Genomic DNA, 21782 nt, shown 5'->3' on the forward strand with positions numbered 1-21782 from the left:
GTTGCTTGGGGGCGATTTCCGCCGGACCCTCGGTAAAAACAAACAGGAAGGCTCGCGCGCCAGCGGAAACGCAGGCTTCCAAGTTACTTCGGAAACTGGCCTTTTCCTTCCGCGACGGGGGGCGTCCTGCAGCAGGAAGCGGGCGGGGGGCGCTGGCCCCGCCCACAACACGACCCCGCCCACCACGCTCCGCCCCCTCCAAGCCACGCCCCCACGCGCCCTGCCCCCAGCGTGGCCCCGCCCCCGCCCAGCTGAGCATGCTCAGTGGGCCGCGCCGCGCCGGCAGGTTTGCGTGGCCGCCTGCAGTTGCCGGCGCCGGCTCAGCCCGCCGACGCCGTGTCCCTTCCCCGCGCGTCGTTCCCGCGAAGTTGCGCCGAAGCCGGTTTCCGAGGAACCTCCGGGCGGGCAGCGGGGACGGCAGGAGGCCCCCGGAGGGACGAGCGGGCGAGGCCGACGTGGCCGGGCAGCCCGAGCTTAGGGAGGCCGCGCGGGCGGCCACACTCGGAGGGAGGGAGGCGCCGGCCGGGCGCGCCCCGTGGAGAGGACCCGGGCGGGGCGGGCCGGCCGGGCGGGCGTTCCCCGGACTTTTGTCCGAGTTGAGTCCCCTCCCCGTGGGCCGGGCCTCTCGGGCCGGCCTCCCCCCCCCCCCGCCCTCGGCCCCGCTCGCTCCCGGGAGATGTTGATCTGGGCTGTGGCGTGAGGAGCCGGCGGGCCGGTGGCGCGGAGTTTCAGGTCCGGGGAGCCTCGCGCGGCGCCGGAGGGAGACAAGATGTCGGCCAGGGCCGCGGCCGCCAAGGTGAGCGAGCGCCTCCCAGGGCCGCTGGGGTCCGTCCCGAGCGCGAGTGCGGCCGCCGCCGGCGTCGGGCCCGCGCCCCGCCCTCCTCCTCCCCGCAGGCGGCGGCCCGGGGGCGACGGCGGGCCCTCGGGGCGGGGGCGGCGGGCGCGCGGGGCCGCCGTCGGGCAGGTGCATCGCCGCGGGCGTCGGTGCCAGGCTCTGGCTCCCGGCGGGCGGGGCGGGGACGCGCAACAGGTCCGGCGCCGGGGAGCTGGGCGTCGGGAGTGGGGGGCGCGGGCCTCCCGCGGTGGGACGGAGGTCGGGGTCGGGGTTGGGGTTGGGGGGGTCCCCCGCCAGGACCCCGGTAGCCGTGCGTTTGGAGGGATGAGCGGTTCGGTCCCGGCGAAACCGTGCAGTTTCGATCTGATGTCACTCACGGTGGAATGCGCGCCCCGGCGATAAGGCGTCGAGGCTGTAAAACGCTCAGCTGTGGAGGAGGTCGTCTTTTCTTTTCTTTTTTCTTCTTCCATCCTGTATTATTTATCGAAGGCAACACTGGAAAATTAAAAAAACAAAACAAAAACCCAACCCCTTTAACGCCTTTTTAAATAGTTTTCGTTTGAATTTAAACTTTCCAAAAAGTGAACAGCAAATACCCTCCTACCGACCGGACAATGAGATGAAACTCTTAAAAGTGAAAACAAAGATCTGTGGGTCTCAGCAAAAAAAAAAAAAAAGTCACACTGTTTCCCATCCAGTTTGTTCTTTCCTCGCGTTTTGAAGTCGGCTGCTGTTTTCTCTGGTGCCTGGAAACCTTGTTTCGAAGAATCAGTGAGAAATCCTCTCCTTTTGTACATTGTAATCTCTCTCATCAGAAAGAAGTTAACTGGTTCTTCAGGAACAGAGGTGTGAAGAGTAAAAAGTCTCCCCCTTAGAAGATAAATTCGCCACTTGAAACAGTAGGGGATAGCAGTTTGTGGTTTTAGGTATTTGGTGTTTTTTTTTTTTTTTTTTTCCTATTTGAGATGTTTATTGGGAGTATCTGGGAGCAGGTATATACTAAGGCCCAGAGAGTGGTTCCCTTTAGTCCTGGGTAAATTCTTTTAAGGAATGTAGTATTCTTTAAGAATACTTTAATCAAAAAGAAAAAAGAAAAAGACTTTAATCTGGTTCTTTTGACTTGATAGTGATGTAGAACAACCTAAAGATAAAACTTGATCCGATGACTTAAAAAAAAGTTCTTTCTTTTTTTTTTTTTTTCTTTGATTTTAACGTAAACTCACAGTATGTACCTCTGATGGGGCTCCGGGAGGAAGGCTTTGCTCCCAGATTACAGAGAATGTCACTTTGTTCCCCAAGTGTGATCTCTCCCGCCTGATAGCCAAGACAGCACACTTTTCAAAGGTTATCTCGAGACGGGAGAAATGAGGTTTTCCGTGGGTTGCCGCAGTTAAGACGGTTTAGCAGGCGGCACACGTTTCCTCCTGAGTTACGGCATTGAGATTTTATGCCGTAATGAAAAGCGTCCCGGGTTAAATAATTGCATTGTAGGGACGTGTGCATTCTTAAATTCTTAAGAGTAGAATGTGAGTTGAAAGCTTATTTTTGTTTGTTTGTGTGTGTGTGTGTTTTTTTAAATGCTCACCCGAGGATATTTTTCCATTGATTTTTTTAGAGAGAGAGGGTAAGACTAGAGAGAAATATCAATGTGAGAGAAATACATTGATTAGTTGCCTTCAACCGAAGTATGTGCCCTTGACCGGAATCGAACCCAGGACCCTTTGTTCTGCAGGCGGACTAGGGCTGAAAACTTACTTTTTTAAATTGCTGTATTCTGAAGTGAAATAATACTCAGCCATCTTTTTTTCAAGTGGCATTTATTTCTTTAAGGGGATGAAAGTGCCTATTAAAAGGCAGGCTCTGTACTCAATCCCTTTCATATCATACTCTTTTCCCCCCACCCTCAGTTTAAAAAGGAAATGAAGACATTCATTTGGCAGCTTGCTTTTTTATTTTTAGCATAATAGTTTGTAGAACTCTAATACCTTTGATTTGATGTTCTTTGTAATGGTTGAATGGTTTTCTGTCCCAGAAACCTGCGGTGGGTCATCGTTGCCTAACTTGTTCCCAGGATTTTGCTATTGTAGTAAGCAGTGTTATATTTTTATATTTAGGTACTCACATAGTATATCCATATGTCAAATTCTGAAAAATGTAATTTTTGGGTCAAAGGGTATGTGCACTTAAATTTCTGATAAATACCAGTAATTTTTTTCCAAAAAGATTGTACTGAGGAATACATATAGTAATAATTATTGGTAAATTGGCAGCAAGAGGGAAAATTAGAATATATGATTAAAATAACATTGTAGATTATTGGAGAGAGGATGCTGGGACTATTGGCCAACTTTTTTTTTTCTTTTAAGTCTGAGTTTTCCTCAGGCCATAGGTAAAAATAACCAAAAGTTGTTGTTTTTTTTTTGGTTTGTTTTTTGCTAAAGAGCAAATCACATCATAGAACACTAGAAGAAAGTGTAATATACTTGTAAAAAAATACATACCTGAGTTATAAGGGCTTCTCTGTACTAATATTGACTTTAGAAGTAATAAAGGAAAAGGTTTTGATACGTGTGATACACACCTGGATTTGTGAACACGATTACTAGTGTACCTGATACAAAATGACTCAGACATTGAAATCAGGAACTGGAGGGTGGCTCTCCGTCTCACCAAAAGCATTGTTAATCATGCAAGGAAACGGTATGAATAATTATTAGAATCATTTCCATTGGTTGAATCACAGAAGTGGCTGTGGCTTCTGCATCTTCAAGCTGTGTCACTTTGGGGAGAAGCTATAACATTTAAAATTGTGCTATTCTATGCTCGTTACATCTTCCTGCTTGCAATTTCCATCATGTCACAGGCACAGCACCTTTTTAAACCCTGTGGTTCTCTCTAAAAGTGTAGCGTAGTTTGGTAAGAAAATTAGTACACCTTCTTAGGAATCGATTCATTGTATCAAGTGAGGCACAGTGGACTTTCCTTAATAGACAAACACTTGAAGGTTAAGAACTGTGGAGATTAGCCAAATTAATGAACCAAATGAATTGAAAATTAGCCATTACAGACAGGAATTGTGTCCAGAAAGGCTGTTACAAAGTAGTTCTAAGGTTGATACTTACTGATCAATGCGTATTTGTGTCATATTGCTTTAAAGGTAAACTAAAAACTCACGGTCTTTTCTGAGAATTCCCTTGGTTGTGTAGTAAATTTTCCTGGGCCTGTTAAGTTTATACAAAAATACTAGAAATATTTTGATAGCATTTAAGGCAAAAGGCTTTTAATTTTTTATGTTAGCATGTTTGGCATTTTAGACATTCCTGGTCAAACTGTAATTTGTGTACTTGGTGGATAATCCTGACTGCAGTTGCAACTCTTACGTTTGTTTTAGGACAGCTCTGTTAGCTACCTTTTTTTTTTTTTTTTTTTTTTTAATCTTCACCTGAGGATATTTTTCCATTGATTTTTAGGAAGAGTGGAAGAGAGAGAGAGAGAAAGAGAAACATAGATGTCAGAAAACACATTGATTGGTTGCCTTCTGCAGGCGCCCTGACCAGGGCCTGGGCTGGGGAGGAGCCTGTGACCGAGGTCCATGCCCTTGACCGGAATTGAACCTGGGACCCTTCAGTCCACAGGCCGACACTCTATCCACTGAGCCAAATTGGCTAGGGATCTGTTAGCTACTTTTCAAATCATTCTCTCTCTCTCTCTCTCTCTCTCTCTCTCTCTCTCTCTCTCTCTCTCTCTCTCTCGTAACTTGCAGACTTTTGTTTCATATTCAAGAAGGGCTCCTGCTGCCCATTGATGGCTGTCAGCAAGTGATAAGAGGAGGTCAGCCCTCCACCCCAGCAAATACTGAGGGTGAAACCAGTGTCTGACTCTGACGGCTGTAATGCAGCGTGTGGAGCACTGTTTCCTGTTTGGTTTGGAGGAAAAGATTACAGTAGTTTCACTCAGTTTTTTCAATCCTGGAAACAATGTTCTGGCTCCGACTTTTACTTGCTCTTTCATCTTTTGTCTATTTAGAGACCAAATGTAAACTCACTACAGTTCTAAGAATAAAACGGACTGTAAATAAGACAGTCAGATCACTATGCTGCTAAGGAAAGTGGCTTTACAAAGAATAATTTTGGTGAAAAATTTGGAAATGTCATTCAGTTTCTGGGTGTGACCCTAACGTGATAAAAATTCCTTTTCTACTGAAAGGACGAGTCTAGCTGTAAGTTCAAGGGTAGTGCCTGCCACCCAGGCCTGGCTCTCGGTCACCCCTCACCCAGGGTTGAGCCCTTGGGCACGCGTGGTGTGGGCCCAGGCTGGAGGGCGGGGGTGCGCGTGGCAGTGGCTGCAGACAGTGGGTTGAGCAAAGCTGTTTTTTATGACGAGTTATTCTTTAAAATCAAATGTTAAATAAGATGCAAAGATAGTTGATGTCTAAGAGGATATTTCCAAAATACTTGACTGGAACTTACTTTGCATCGCTTGAGTTTTGAAAGACAATCTTTTAGGGAGAGAGGGTTTTAAATGGAACTTAAAATTGGCGTGTGTGTTTCAGAGCAGGATTTTCAGGGTGAGGTAGCAGTAAAAATAGGCCTCTCGCTGTCTCTGACCTAGAGCGCCTCCTGATTTATTTATTGCAGAGGAGGTGGCTTCAGGTTCCTCCTTTATGGGGTAGCCAGGTGCTTTATTTCCATTCCCCTTAAACAGATAAATTCTTAATCACGAGTGTGTGTGCCGAGTACGTGCGCAGGGAATTTCATTTTACCTCCGAGGAATGGATGACCATGACTAACTCTGGTCACTAGGCCACAGAGACACTGCTTTAAGGCATCGGCAAACCACCCCGGCAGGGTGCTCAGTGGATAGAGCTGTGGCCCTGAGGGTCTCCCGATTCCCGGTCAAGGGCAAGTTGCAGGTTTCGGTGCCCCAGGCCCTGTGTGGGATGCAGCCAATCCATGTCTCTCTCTCACATCCATGTTTCTCTCCCTCGCCCTCCCTCCTGCTCTCTAAAAACCAATGGAAAAAACAAAAAATATTCCCAGGTGAGGGAAAAACACCAAAACCAGAAAACCAATATTGCCAGAATTCATACCCTAAAACACACTATTTGCGATTGAGTAACAAAGCCCTGACCCTTGTGCATGTAGAGTTAGCTACTGAGTCTCAGATGGCCCTGAACTTCCGGTTAGCTCTTAATGTAGGACATGACTGTCACATCCAGGAGGGCATCGGGAATGACTGACTGTTTTGCTTAGTTCACCAAACAGCACATTTTGTTTGGATCCCTGGTCTTCAGAAGCTTAAAGTTTCAACTGTATACTGTAATAATCAGTTGTGAAATGCATAACTCATTTTTAAAATCCCAAGAATACACGCTGCTTACTCATGAAAAGTAAGTGCGAGCACAATTGTGGTCATCTTATCATAACACAGCTTTCTGGTGGACTTGTTTGGTGGGGAAAGTGATGGAATTATATCTAAACCCTGGGCTTGCTGAAACAGTTGATTTTCTGCATTCTTTGTTGATTTTTTAAAAAAAGCTTTAATCAAATCTGGATGCATCCATGTGTTTAGTACAAGTACTTCAGTAGGGGAAAAGGTTAAGAACTAGAAAGTAACTAGAATTTACTTACTTATAACTCCTTGGCTATAGTGCTGTGGAAATTGTACAGCATGCTGGCTGTCACTGCTTCTGGGTCTGACAAGCTGTGAAATATGTAACAGTTTGCATTTCTTTCAACAGATATTGATTGCAAACCCGGTATGTCGCAGGCGCTGTTTCAGATTGGAGATAGAGCCGTGTACATACGACTGTTTGCACCCAGGGAACATTTTAATGGTGTGGGCAGATAGCAACAAGTGAAATACTACACGTGATGCTGAACGCTGGAATCCCTAACGTGCTTTCTGTGGCACCCATTTTGTGGCTTTTCTTTATAATTTCACCACTGAATTATGGATGCCATACGCACTGTAGTTTTGCCTGTGAACTTTGCACACTCTGTTGTGTGTGGCTGCTTGTGCTCAGTTATTGTGTCAGATGATTGATGTGGTGGGTGACTGTAGTTCATTAGTTTTCATTGTATTCCCGCATGAAATCCTAGTAATCCATTGTGTGGGGCCTCACTGCCAAATTGGCTGGGAAAAAAGCCTTTGAATTAGACTTTGGTGATTTCTTGGGGAAAAATAGTGTATACCTCTGTCAGGGGCAAGAGTTAGGTAAGTGTGCTTACTAGTTAGTCACTGGAGTACTGACCCCCTGGGAGCGATAGCCAGCCGCTTTCGTGCTCACCTAAAAGCCAGTTTCAGCCCAGCCCAGGTGGCTCATTGAGCTTCCACCTCTGCACCAGGAGGTCACGGATCGATTCCCCGTCAGGACACATGCCCGGGTTGTGGACTCGATCTCCAGTGTAAGGCCTGCAGGAGGCAGCCGATCCATGATTCTCTCTCAGTGATGTTTCTCTCTCTTTCTCCCTCCCTTCCTCCCTTTCGCTCTCCCTCTCCCCTCTCCCTTCTCCCTCTTTGAAATCAATAAAAATATATTTAAAAAATAAAAAGAAGCTAGTTTTAGTTTTGAGGGCATTTTATGGCTAAGGTCTTAAAATCCATCATCTTAAAGTACATTTTTATAGATATCCATTTATTTGACTCTGATCAGACCAGTAAAAGCCAGAATCAGGCAAAATACGTGCTTTGGACAGAAACAACTAAAAACAAGTATACTTTTCAGAGCATACTTGCAGGGGATTGGCCCACATGGCACCTAGAGGCAGTCTGGAAGATTTATTTACTGGTGGTTTTTGTGTGTCACAGTGATAAGTGTTGGAATTGAAACAAACAGACATATACCAGTCTACACTTGGATGCTGTGGTGGCTCTAAAGTCAGAAGGCAGTGGCCATGGCGAGTAGATTTGCCCTCTGGTTGTAAATACGAGAATGTGTGTTGATCATAAACGATGGCCCCGTAATAGGGAACACCGGTTCTGTGACAGGTACTAAGCTAAGTGTTCTGTGTGCACATCTCACTTAACCTTAGCTCTGGTGGGTACTATTTCTGTTTTATAGCGACGAGTCAGGTAACTGATCGCACCCCTGATACACGCTTTATAATTCCTACGCGCATATGCTAGAGGTTCTCGCTCTGGCGGAGCGTCTGGAGCTGCTGGGAATGGCGTTAGGTGAGTCTCATGAGTCATGAGGCCGGGAGAGAGTGTGGGGTCAGAGAGCGCAGGCTGGGCTGAGGGAAGTGGTGTTGCCCAACTCCAGCTGGTTGTTGGCACCAGGGAGCCAGGCCAGCTCTTCCAGTTTCTTAATGCAGGTGGTAAACCCAGATGTTTATGAAACTTACCTCCACTTAAGTGTTGCCAGCTGATGGCATTCTCTTCTATCTTTTCATTTTGAAATGCATTACCTATATAAAAATTATTATATAGTAACCCCATGGAAACACCACCCAGATCAAAGACTGGAATAGAGCCAGCTTCTCAGACGCTCCACCCACTGCTTGCCTATGAAATGGAAGGTCACATTGTCCCGACCACAAGCTCCATATGTGGTGGCCTTCCTGTTCACACCTTCCTCCCCCAAGGCAGCCACTGTGCTCACCTCGCTTCACGATTCATACGTGGTTGCATGTGCACCCATTCATCTCCACTGCGGTCCAGGATTCTGTTGTATGACTAGACCATGACTGACAGACAGCTGTCCTGGATTCTGTTGTATGACTAGACCACGACTGATGGACATCTGGTTATCTCCTGATTTTGGCTGCTAGGAATCATGCTCCCATGAACACATGTCTGTCCCTTGGTGAACATTGCACATATTTATGTATGTGGGCACTGCCACTGGATTATTTAATGTGTCTTCAGTTTTAGTAGGTAACGTTTTTCCCCAAGAGGTTGTACCACTTACACTCTTCATCTTCGTGGCCGGGAGTTTCTGTTGCTCTGCATTTCCACCGTACTTGGTGCCAGACCCTATAACGTGAGCCCTTCCAGTGGGTCTTCAGTATAAGCTCAGTGTAGTTTTCATTTACGTTTGCCTGACCAGATGAGCAACTTTAAAAAGAAATTTATTTCAGAGAGGAAGCTAGAGTGAGAGCGATAGAAACATCCATGATGAGAGAGAATCATGGATCTGCAGCCTTCTGCATGCCCCCTACTGGGGAGCGAGCCCACAACCCGGGCCTGTGCCTTGACTGGGAATCGAACCGTGACCTCCTGGTTCATAGGTCAGTGCTCAACCACTGAGCCGCACCGGCCAGACAATGAGTAACTTTTTATGTTTATGGCCTGATCAAGTCTTTTGTCCGCTTTTATTTGGGATTATCTTTTCTTGATTTGTCTCATATTTTTGGATCAAAGCTAGAGTATATGTACTGTAGATAGAGTTTTCAACCTGGCAGTCACATCTTAATGGTGTTTTTATGACCGAAAGTTCTTCATTTGAATGTGGCCTGAGCGTCTGGCCCAGAGAAAGGCCAGCCAGGAGGCGTTTCCGGTGAGGGACCTGTCAGCAGGCAGGATCTTGCAGAGAGGACTCAGGTACAGCAGGACCGAAAAGGTTTCCACCGAGTCACCCTGGTCTTTATGGCTTTATGGCTCTAGGCTCTGGACTCTGAGTCCTGGGTCTGCCACTTACGAGCTGATTTCTTATCTGTGAAAAGCAGCGGCTGTAATACCAGCATCCGCTCAGGGTGGCTGTGGGCTCACTCAGACAGTGCCCGGCCCACCGGAAGCCCTGATGTTAGCTCAGAAACATCGGAGTGAAGCCCATCTCAATGCCAGAGAAGAGGCATGTAGGAATCATGTCTGCATGTACACGTGTATAGACATTTAATGTGTGTGTGTGTGTGTGTGTGTGTGTGTTTCTATATTGGATACTGGACAGATGTCAGCCTGAAGGTTAGGAGTCCCAGCCCAGCAAGATGTGCTGTGGTTTCAAAAAATCACCCTTGCGCTCCCGAGATACTTTTTAGAAATCGCAGTCGCCTGAAAGGAGAGATGCAGTCTCTAGTGGGATGGATTTGGGGATGGAGATGAAAGACTTCCCAAACCAGTGCCCCTGGCTCAGCTGGGAGGTGTCCCGTGTGGTGACTGAGCGATGGCACATTCTGTTCAGCTTTTACCTCCTGAGGCCTCGCCTCTTTCCACTTGTTCCATCTGTACTTTTTACCATTTACACACCCTTCCCCCAACACACAGACACACACTGTCCTCTGTTATAATCTCTCTATTCCTGTAATAGCCTCCTAAGTAGTATCATACTCTCCCCCCTTACAACCTGTTTTTCTAAAATGATCTTTTCAAAATCCAAGTTTCTTTAGTGGCCCCCCGTGCTCCAGTGCGCGCACTCCTTCTACAACTCTTCGGCTTCTTACTGCCTCAGGAGTGAAAGACCAAACTCCATCAGGTGGTCACTAGGCTCCGCCCCTAGCCTCACCTGCATCTTTCTCCTTCGTGCTCGCTGTCCCCCCTCTAGTTCCTACCAGGCCTGCGCTCCCTGCCAGGTTCCTCTGGAGTTCCACTCGTGGCCCTGTTTTCCTTTTTTTTTTTTTTTTTTTTGCATTTATATACGCCTGTGATTACTTTCTAGTCGTGGAATTTCTTTGGTCATCTAGTTCTCCCACTAGACTGTATGCCGCATGAGACCAAAGGTCATGCTAATTGTTTGACCGTGTCTGGCATATAGTAAACTCTCAGATATTGTTGGAGTGAATGAGAGAAGCATGCTCCTACCCTAGGGCGCTTGCTGTTTTCTCTACCTAGAGAGCTGCCTATCCCCATCCTTCCACCAGCTCCATCCCTCCATCCCCCCTCCCCGTCCCTCCGTCACCTCGCCCCTGTCCAGTTCCTTTCCTCTGGAACCTTGCCCTAAAGCAGAAAGGCCAGCGCGCTGCCTTACTCCCCACACTTCCCCTTTAGAGACTTACAACAGCTTGTACCCATTGCCTGCTGGCTGTTTGCTTTGCCTATATCCTCCCTGGCTTCTCCCCAGGTTGGTTTAGTCCTTCCTTTTTTCCTTCTAAAACATTTGTAGTCCCAGGGTCATCTTGGTCCTTAGGTAACTGGATCTTTTCTCTTGGGTTTAATACTACTTTGCTGATTACTCCTGAGCCAGTATCTACTCCAGATCTCGGTCTTGACCTTCAGACGAACTGCCCACTGTCCATCTCTCTGTGCCGATCGTTCCACAGACACCTCAAATTAAGGATTTTAAACTAATATTTGTAATACTCTTCCTGCTTTTTCTCTCAGTCACCTAATTCAGAAAACTGTCATCTTTGACTCCTCCCCCCTTTCACTTTAGCTTTCTAATTGGTCTCCCTCCCTCAAATCCATCTCCCACACAACAGCCTTCAGAAAGAGTTTGACTGTCACTCGATTGCCTAAAACGCCCTCCTGTTTTCCCCTGGAGCTACGAGACCTGTTGCGATGGTGCTTGCAGCTTCTCTTTTTACTCCTTCCACTCCACCAATTGTACTTTCCGGCCATATCAAAGCCAGCTTCGTGTACAGCTTCATCATAGCATCAAAAGCCTTGCTGACATGCTGTTTCTTCCCGAAACGACTCCCGCCTTTGCTGGCCATCCTTCAAGCTTGAGCTCAAGTGCTTTCTCGGAGACCCAGGCTCTGTCTCATAGCGGGCAGAGTCCTCGCCGTCCTCCGTGGTCACCTCTCTTAGAGCATTTACGTAGTGGTGAGCCTTCCCCTTGAGTCCCTAGGGAAGGGGAGGGGCCTCATTTTCCTCCACAGCACTGAGTATATCTGATAAATGTTTGTCGAATGAATGAATGAATGAATGAATGAATGAACCTCTTATTAAATAGCCACAGGGTGGTAGCATTTAACTGGCTGCCTACACTAGTCTGCATAGATACTGTCGAGGAGGGAAGGTTTTCTTTATCTGGAGAGCACTTGGGGTATTTATTCTGTTCTGCACTTGGTCTTCTTTCAGTGACAGGCTCGCTTGTGTTGTCAGTTCTGTCCTCCGGCCTTTTCCCCGTTGCTTTGTCGTCAGCCCTGAGGACGTGAAACTGCCTAGACTCAGGACCTGGAGTGTTGGCCGGAAGCCCTTCAGAGTTGGTGATCTGAGCGGTGTCTTTGCCAGCTGGAGCGCAGAACAAAGAAACCAAACAAACTCTTGGTGGATTCTGAAATGCAGCTTTTTGCCTCTTCAGAAATTGCGATTCTAGTCAGCGATGCTGACTTAGAAATGTGTGGAGAACTCAGAGCCCAGCAGCTACGCATTGCAATGTCCTTGCCTGGAGTGCGGCATTGACTTCTGAACTTGCAGCCTGTTGGGAACCGGGGTGCTATTGGACAAAACTGGGATTACAGTCTGATAGCATTGGGGGGCAGGAAGGACTTTTTACTTAAGCAAATCTCATCCAATTCCCTAGCTTTGGGAGGACAGCCAAGGTCACCTGACTAGGTAACGGCAGATTTGGGCTCCGATCTGGCTATTTCTGGTCTAGTTCATTTTCTTTTTAACAGCATTTTTTCCATTACTAAGGAGTGACAGTGCTAGGGTCCTGCAGTAGGAGCAGCACCTTTTCCATGGTTCCCACAAACCGAAATGCTTGGAAATGAGACTAGATTATCAGAAGGTCTTTGTCCAGGTTACACAATTATGCTTTCTGCTTTGTTTTTATTTAAATACATTTTTATTGATTTCAGAGAGGAAGAGAGCGGGAGAGAGAGATAGAAACATCAGTGATGAGAGAGAAGCACTGACCAGCTGCCTCCTGCATGCCCTCTACTGGGGATGGAGCCCGCAACCTGGGCATGTGTCCTGACCAGGAATCAAACCGTGACCTCCTGGTTCATAGGCTGATGCTCAACCATTGGGCCACGCCTGCCATGCTCTGTTTTGTGTGTTTTTTTTTTTTTTTAAATATATTTTGCTGATTTTTTACAGAGAAGAAGGGAGAGAGATAGAGAGTTAGAAACATCGATGAGAGAGAAACATCGATCAGCTGCCTCCTGCACATCTCCTACTGGGGATGTGCCCGCAACCCAGGTACATGCCCTTGACCGGAATCGAACCTGGGACCTTTCGGTCTGCAGGCCGACGCTCTATCCACTGAGCCAAACCGGTTTCGGCTTGTTTGTTTTTTTAATAAGAAAAATGCCAAGCACGTTTACCATAAGGATGTTGAGTTTTAAAAATCATTTATTTGAGTAGGTGACAGATGAACCTGATAGAACACTGCCAGCGGGCTCCTAGTGAAGGAAAACAGGAAGGGTCTTCCCGCCGCACCCCATTTCCGCCTCTGCACCCCAGGGCCACTTGCTGCTTAGAGAGTCTCCAGAGGAAGCCCTGCTCCTCTTGTCTTTCGCGCTCACGGAAGAGCGCTGGGTGCATGTCCTAGTGAGACGCTTCACCCGTGTGGGCCTTCGGTTTCTGAGGCCTCGCTGCGGGCTCCTGCCCCTCCGCCCCTCAGCAGGGACTGTAGCAGGGTGGGAAGAATCCTACCCTGGGGACCACGGTCCCGATAGCTAGGCTTTCGTTCTGTTGTAGCTCGTTTGCACACCGAGGTCTGTGTCTTTGTCGATCTCCTTGCCCCTCGGTGCATCGAGAACTCTGACTGGGTCTGCCTGGTTACACAGCAGCCTGGGGAGAATTGTGCGGCTTTTGCCAGGAAAGGAGCCCAGGGCTGGAGAGAAGAGATGACAGGGTTCACTGACTGAACGGGGAGTGCGTCTTTCTCTGTGTGTGTGTGTGTTATGTGATGGGATTGCAAGGCATAACTCATTTATATTCTGGATTAAATTGGTTTATGTGCTTGCTGCTCCAGAGCCTAACAGCCACCTACCCTTTCTGCTGTTTCACTCTCTGTTGCCTTGTACATAGGCCTCCGGTCCGGTAAGTCACGCTCACAAGGCCCTGTTTGGCTTTCGGGGAGAAGCGAGGTATTGTAGTGCCACCCTTCATGGGGAAGCCATCGAGCCAGGTGAGAGGTGCGCTTTTCCAGTCCCTCCAGAGAAGAAACATAATGGATTGGAATGCTGAGGATTGTTTTAGCATTTTCATTTCCCCCTTATCTCACACAAATAAAATAATTTAAATTTCTGTTACCATACTCCTCTTGATATAAATCCCTTAGTAACAGTAGAATAAATACCTTTCATAGTTAACAATGAAACAAAATAATCTTCTTAAATATTATTTGGTTTTCCTCAAAGCTAAGTGAAAAACAGATATTTGAAGTTTCAAATGGGATTTGGTAAATGTGGTTTAAGATACTTTGGGAATGGAGAAAGGAAAGGCAAAAGCTAAAATAATCCCATAATCCCTTCACTTGAAGATGACCGATGTCAGCATTGTGTCTGTCCTTTCAGCTCTCTTCCTACTCAGGTTTAAACAGAATGAGGCTGACAGTGCATAAGCTGCTTCATAGAATTAACATTAAATGCATCTCCCATTTGATTAATATTCTCTTACAACATGGAAAACTATGTGGTCATTACAACCACAAGGAGGATGATAAACCCTCTCGTACCAGATCCTTCTCCAGGCGATTCCTGTTATCAGGCCACTTTCAGGTTGTGCCATAGGGAAGGGATTGAGGAGGCAGGGGCGCCACACCACTGGGTAGAGGGGTGGGTGAGGAGGAGCTGAGCTCGAGCTGTGCAGGCAGTTCTCATTTTTGAATGTCAGCTAGGATGGGGCAACCTGGAGGTTACTGCAGGTATCTTGCTTGATCATGTATATTTTAGTAGAATTCTATTTTTTTTATATATATATATATTTTTATTGATTTTTTACAGAGAGGAAGGGAGAGGGATAGAGAGTTAGAAACATTGATGAGAGAGAAACATCGATCAGCTGCCTCCTGCACACCTCCTACTGGGGATGTGCCCACAACCAAGGTACATGCCCTTGACCGGAATCGAACCTGGGACCCTTGAGTCCGCAGACCGACGCTCCATCCACTGAGCCACAGTGGTCAGGGCAGAACTCTATTTTTAAAATATGTTTTTATTGATTTCAGAGAGAAAGGGAGAGGGAAAGAGATAGAGACATCAATGATGAGCCAATCATTGATTGGCTGCCTCCTGCACGCCCCCTGCTGGGGATGGAGCCTGCAACCTGGGCCTGTGCCCTGACTGGGAATCGAACCTGGGATCAACCGTTCAGTCTGCAGGTCGATGCTCTATCCACTGAGCCACACCTGCTAGGGTTATTTGAGTGGAATTCTTAATGCTTAGCAGATTACTGATATCATCATTGCTTCACATCGATGGAGGAATTTTCTTCTACTACATTAAATCCTGGTCAGTTTTCGTTAAAACCACAAAACAGATTTGTTTTCAGCAGAGGTCTCGTTCAAGGGAGGTTTGGCTGCACCCGACAGGCAGATGGAAACAAAGCGCTGGGAAGGCTGGCGGTTGTATCTGTGGGAGCGAACAGAGCGCCTTTCTCTCCCTCATTCATCGGCGGGAAGGCGAACCTCGCTGCTTCGCGTTTAGGGAAGCAGCCTTTCTTCATAGGATTCCTTTGCTGAAGTAGCAGCAGGCTGCCATCAGGGCTGCTGTGGGAAGGAGAGAGGGGCCCCGGGCACCTCGCTGGGCCTCTCCTCTCGATGGGCACCTCCTGTGATGTGCATGACAGCGGAGCCAGGATGAGGAAACAGGCCTCCCTGGGACATAGGCAGCACAGCAGTGTAAGGAGTGACACTCTGCGAACGCCATGCTCACATTCTCCCTCCACCCCCTTGGTTCCCTCTGCAGAGGCTTGAAAAAACTTTATAGCCCTCGCTGGTGTGGCTCAGTGGGTAGAGCGTCAGCCGAGGATTGAAGGGTCCCGGGTTCGATTCAGATCAAGGGCTCATACCTCAGTTGCAATCTCCATTCCCAGCCCGTGCAGGAGGCAACCCATCGATGTGTCTCTCTCACATTGATGTTTCTCTTTCTCTTTACCCCTCCCACTCTCTCTAAAAATGAACGGGAAAATATGCTAGGGTGAGGATTAACAGAAAAACCACCAAGGTTTGTTTATAGATGTATTATATTCAGGAACCCTAATTTCAAAAGTGGTCACAGTAAAAGAGAGAGAATTACTTTAAGCTTCCAAGAGCCATTAACCCAATTTATAAGACATTTATTTTGAATTCTTTAGTGCTCACCCGGTAGGTGGAAATGCATTTCCTTCTCTTGTAAGAATTTCTTTCTTTTTTTAAAAAAATATATTTCATTGTTTTTTTACAGAGAGGAAGGGAGGGGGATAGAGAGTTAGAAACATCGATGAGAGAGAAACATCGATCAGCTGCCTCCTGCACACCCCCACTGGGGATGTGCCCACAACCAAGGCACATGCCCTTGACTGGAATCGAACCCGGGACCCTTCAGTCTGCAGGCCGACGCTCTATCCGCTGAGCCAAACCGGTTAGGGATTATAAGAGTTTCTGGACAGTAGATGAACCCGATTGCACAGTGGTCTGAGTAGTGCCCTCACTGGAGCTTGCATCGCTCTAATTTTATGATGCTGCTTGGGGAGGTGTTTTTGGAGCTTTTCTTTATTGTGTGTGTGGATGGGTGTGTGCAATGGTATCCTAGAAAAGCCACTTTTTTTTTTCTGTAGAAAAAAAGCCTGAGAAGACAAATCTGTAGCAAAATCTTAACTAGGTGGGGCAGAGTGTTTAACTGTGATATTAAAGCGACCACTGACCAGACCTATCAGATGGTCCCATCTCATTTCCTGGAACCTGAATATTTATAATCCTGGAGTCCGGCGGGATTTGACTTTTCCTTTTCTTTGCATAGCATACGGAATGCTTTACAATGTCTCATGTGTCAATAGGTATTTTACAATAATGCCATTCCAACTTTGATTCTTTCCTACCTCACGCTAAGTATAAAGTTGCAGCATGAGCTGGAGCTGGCAAGAAAACGAACAGAGAACGGCCTCTGTCCAAATTAAGTTAAAAACACAGGAAGTTCCTGTGAGTAGTTTCCTGTCCCTTCCAACAAAAGCAAACGAAAAAGCCTTCCATGGTTATGAAACTCCTTTCAGAGTTGCTAATATTAATAGTATGACTCTAATGTGCTAAATGGTCTGCTAGTTGTTCTCGCTCACTTAATTGAAGACGTTTTCTTAAAAGACAAATGCCTTGTTTTTCTCTTTCTTTCTCAGAGCACAGCCATGGAGGAAACGGCTATATGGGAACAGCACACGGTGACGCTTCACAGGGTGAGTTTGTGCTGCAGTAAATCATGTGTGCAGCTCAGGATATTGGCAGCTGCGGGGAACAATGGAGGAAAGCCAGATGTCAGGAAGCCCGAAGAAAGGGGGCGAGCTTTTCTATATCCCTTTGTTTAAGATTAGAATTGCAATAAACTCGTTATTAAGGTCAGCAGTGACCCTGGCTACTTTTCAAACATCCTTTCCGTGGGCATTTGTGTACTTGCTGTTTTATTCCTGACTGAAGAAATCATTGACTGTAAATTTGGAGGGATCAGATAAGAGATGCGGTGCACTGTATACATGGTAAACTGCTTCAGCATTTCTGAGGACAGATGCATGTGTTGTAGGCTTGAGGTTTAAAATGAACCAGGTCGCGTGGGTAGTAAAATCTTAAAGGATACTTGTGGGTTTGGAACACGTAGACCCCAGGCCATCGCGTGAGCAGTTGCCGATGGGCACAGAGCAGGTAGCAGGAAGCTGGGTCAGAGTAAGAGATTGTCTGCCCTGCACTTGCATCCTACGCTGCCTCTTCCCCTCTAGCAATGGGCAAGCCATCCCATCCCCTTCTGAAGTTGTGGTCTCCACAGCTGTTTTTTTTAAATTATTGATTTCAGAGAGAGAGAGAGAGAGAGAGAGAGAAGAGAGAGAGAGAGAAAAAAAAACATCGACTTGTTGTTCCACTTACTTTTGCATTTATCGGTTGCTTCTTGTATACGCACTGACGGGGATCGAACCTGCAACCTTGGGGTATTGGGACGATGCTCTAACCTATTGAGCTACATAGATGTAGTCATGTAACCACCACTACAGTAAAAATATAGAGCAATCATCACCCTGAAACTCGTGCCCATTTGTAGTCAGCTCTGCCCCTCCCCCCAGCACGTAGCCACCGCTGATGTGTGTTCTGTTCTTACACAGAGATGTTCCGCCTTTTCCAGAATCACATCAGCGAGCTCACGCTATATGCATGCAGCCTTTGAGACTGATCTCTTCTAACGTATTTGAAATTTCTTGTATCAATAATTCTTTGTTTCCTTTTGTTGTTGTTGTTAGTTTCTTCCTGTTGCCCAGTAGTGTTCCAGTATATGAATGTAGATTTACTAACTCTCCAGTTTGGATACATCTGGCTTTTTTCCAGTTTTGGGTGATATGAATCAATCTGCTCTAGTATGCAGGTTTTTGTATGAACCTAACTTTTCATTTCTCTTGGGTAAATCCTTAGGCATAGAATTGCTGTGTGTCTTATGGTAAATGAATATTTAACTTATAAGAAACTGCCAAACTAACTGTACCATTTTGCATCCTCGCTACCAGTGTGTACGGCCTCCAGTTGCTGTGTATCCGCACCAACACTCGATATTTTCAGGGTTGTTTGGGGGTTTGCATTTTCTTAATCTTAGCCACACAAAAGGTGTGTAGTGGTATGTCGTTGTGGTTTTAGTTTCTAGTTCTCTTAAGAGGAATGATGTTGAGTATCTGCGTATGTGCTAACTTATTGTCCATATATCTTCTTTGCTAAAATGTGTTCAAGTCTCTTGCCCATTTTTAATTGGCTTGTTTGTTTTCTTATTATTGCGTGTTTTCTTATAATTGTGGTAAAATACACCAAACATAAAATTTACCATCTGTTCACGTCCTTTGCCCACTTTGTAATTGGGTTATTTGTATTTTAATTGTTGAGTTATAGGAATTCTTTACCTATTTTAGATATTAACCCCTTATCAGATATATGACTTGTAAATATTTTTTTCCTATTCTATGGGTTGTCTTTTCATTCTGTTGAGTGTGTCCCTTGGTGCACAGAGTTGTTACTGAATTTTGATAGTTCTTTCTATATTCAGGATACAATTTTAACTTCTTTCTGTCTTTGTCAAAAATCAGTGACCATTTGTGTGCGGTCTTTTCTTGATCTCTTCTATTGATCTAAGTGTCTGTCTTCCTGCAGCGACTTCTGCTTTGACTACCATAGCTTTCAAGAAATTGTTTTCTTCTTAGTCTGTTGGTATGGTCAATTTCTTGCTTTTTGAATGTAGCACAGTCGTGCATTCCCAAGATAAATTTCACTTGATTGTGGTATATCATCCATTTTCTATATTGGATTGATTTGCTCATGTTTTTTGAAGATACGTGTTTCTGTGTTCATAAAAAATATTGGTCAGTACTTTTTGTGTGTGTATTGTTTTTATCTGGGTTTGGTGTCAGGGAAACAGCTATGCGCCTCAGAACAATTCCTGTGCAGTTGATGTCACTTCTTCCTTAAATGTTTGGTAGAATTCATCTGGGTAGCCAGCCATCTGGTCCTGGAGTCTTCTTTGTGGGAAGGCTTTTAACTATAAATTCAGTTTCTTTGATGTTATATAGCACTGTCCAGTTATGTATTTCTTCTTTGTTAGCTTTTTTTTTTTTTTTTTGGTAGCTTTGGTAATTTGCATCTTTCTGAGTATTTGTCCCTTTCATCTAATTTATGAATATAAAATTGTTAACAATGGTCTCTTATTTTATTGCTATAGGATCTGTAATGAGGCCCTGTTTTTATTTTTGATATTGGTAATTTGTGTCTTCTTTTATTTCTTGGTCTGGCTGGCTAGAGGTTTAACAATTTTGATTGATCTTTTCAAAATACCAGTTTTTAAAAATATATATATTTTATTGATTTTTACAGAGAGGAAGGGAGAAGGATAGAGAGTTAGAAACATCGATGAGAGAGAAACATCGATCAGCTGCCTCCTGCACACCCCCTACCGGGGATGTGCCTGCAACCCAGGTACATGCCCTTGACCGGAATCGAACCTGGGACCCTTCAGTCCGCAGGCCGACGCTCTATCCACTGAGCCAAACTGGCCAGGGCCCAGTTTTTGTTTTCATTGATATATTTTGTTTTGTTTTCTATTTAATTGATTTCTGTTCTTATTTTTATATTTCCTTTTTTCTGCTTATGTTGGGTTTAAATTGTTCTTTTAGTAATTTCTTAAGGTAGAAGCTAGATCATTCTTTTGAGACCATCGGTGTAATTTGGCATTATCACATTCCAGTTGTTTTTCCCTAGTACCTTTTAGTTTTTAAATAAGCAAAATAAAATAAGACCCATTAGCTAAAATATGTTTCTCCTTCCTACTATTCTGCCTCGTTTTGCTAGGAATTCACGTGTGGGGAACACTGTATTTACTACAGATCATTAGCTTAGGCAGAGCAGGAAAAGCTCTTGAACGCTGAGAAATCAGAAACCGATTTTCTGAGTGTGCTCCGTGTCACACCCGCTCAGCATACTGGGCATGATCCCCGAGAGCTCCTGTCTGGAAGGTGAGGGTCCGTTTCTCTGTAGCTGGCCTCTGCCATGCTGTTCCCTTCTGCCACGAGAAGGGGACCAGCCCGGAAAGCTGTCATCGGAAGTTCCATGGAGATGAGAGGATGCCATTCACAGAGCTGCTGCCGCCGGGCCTCGCTCTCCGAATGGGAGTCTCAGCACCATCCCTGCGGGAGCTGTGTTTTGAAGGTTCTTGAAAACAGCCCTGTCGCTGCGAGCGGACTTACACCAACCACACTCCACTCGACTCACTCTCCGCCGCTGCAGAATGGGACGCTCAGATAGCACCGTCCCTGGTGTTCGGAGTTGGTCCAGAATAAAATCTGGCTCTGCTGGAATATTGTCGGCCAGCTTTTCCTGTCAAGAGCCAGGTGATATTTTAGGCTTTGCAGCCCGTAAATCTCTCACTACCCCTCAACTCTGCGCTTGCATTGCAAAAGCAGCCGTAAATAATAGATGGACGCACGGGGGTGGCTGGGTTCCAGTAAAACTTTATTTACAAAACTGGGCAGCTTCCCAGATTTGGCCTGCAGGCCAGGGTTTCTGACCAGTGATGTAGAGCAGTGACTTCCGTTTTATTATTGTAAAGAGAAGTCCACTGGGTCATCCCCAGCCATGAGATTCTGAGTCCCTTGTCTGCCTCTTACTGAGTGCTCCAGATTGAAATGGAGGGCCACGGCCCCTGGCTTCACATTTCTGAGAATCATCGACAGAGGAATGAGAACGGTGAGTGAGTGAAGGAGGTGATTGGAGGCGATGTCCTTCGGCACTGACCTGCAGTATGGATGCCATGTGGGGCCCAGTCAGGACAAATCCATGCTCTTTGACATCTGATGGTCAGTTACATGTAACGCAGAAGTACCTTTGTCTTTTAGAAGAAGAAAAATTCTGTAGATGAAAACACAATAGTTTCTGCTGTTAGCTATCAAGAATATGTCCGACGTGCTTCTGTATTGCCCCTGCTTCTATTGCATTCCCAGAGGAGACGCCCTTCACCTGAGAACATTAGAAGCCGTAGACATCCTGTTCACTCTGCAAGGCTGAGTAAGTCGTCGCTGCTGCACTGGGAGCCACGCGCTGTCACAGCCCCCGTCACAGGCCGACTCCTGGCCTCGTGGGCTCGGCTCTGCCACTGGCCCTGAGTGACTGAATGTGTTCCTCAGGTCGTTGTCGACCCCGTCTCCTATGCATCATAACTTCCTTGAGGGGAGGAAATGTTCGTCAGCGTTATATCCCCGTAGCGCTCGGCACTTAGTTAAAAGCCCAATAAAAGTTAATTTCCTAGGGGACCACCCTCGTCAACAAAGTCGCTCTCAGAAGTCCTGATAGCAGCCTTCTCCAACAGCCATAGAATGCGGAGACATGCATAACCTACGATCTTCTAGCCTTCATACAAAGAGTGTCAAATACAGGCGAAATTAATTTTATAATAGATCTTATTTATTTAGCTCAGTA

The 21782-nt window shown here is 46.2% G+C and overlaps 1 protein-coding gene across 6 annotated transcripts in view; it reads left to right on the forward strand.

Annotated features, from left to right (window-relative positions):
• The first annotated feature begins 265 nt into the window (after window positions 1–265).
• LOC132222816 (tight junction protein ZO-1) overlaps window positions 266–21782 on the forward strand; it is a 55408-nt gene continuing 33891 nt past the window's right edge. For all 6 annotated transcript variants that reach the window (XM_059678050.1, XM_059678051.1, XM_059678052.1 and 3 more), the window contains exons 1-2: window positions 266–796; window positions 16973–17029. In XM_059678050.1, the coding sequence (XP_059534033.1) occupies window positions 770–796; window positions 16973–17029 (84 nt within the window). In that variant the 5' untranslated portion in view covers window positions 266–769. The remainder of the gene's footprint in view (window positions 797–16972; window positions 17030–21782) is intronic.

Source organism: Myotis daubentonii, chromosome 21 (assembly GCF_963259705.1).
Source record: "Myotis daubentonii chromosome 21, mMyoDau2.1, whole genome shotgun sequence".
Lineage (NCBI taxonomy): Eukaryota > Metazoa > Chordata > Mammalia > Chiroptera > Vespertilionidae > Myotis > Myotis daubentonii.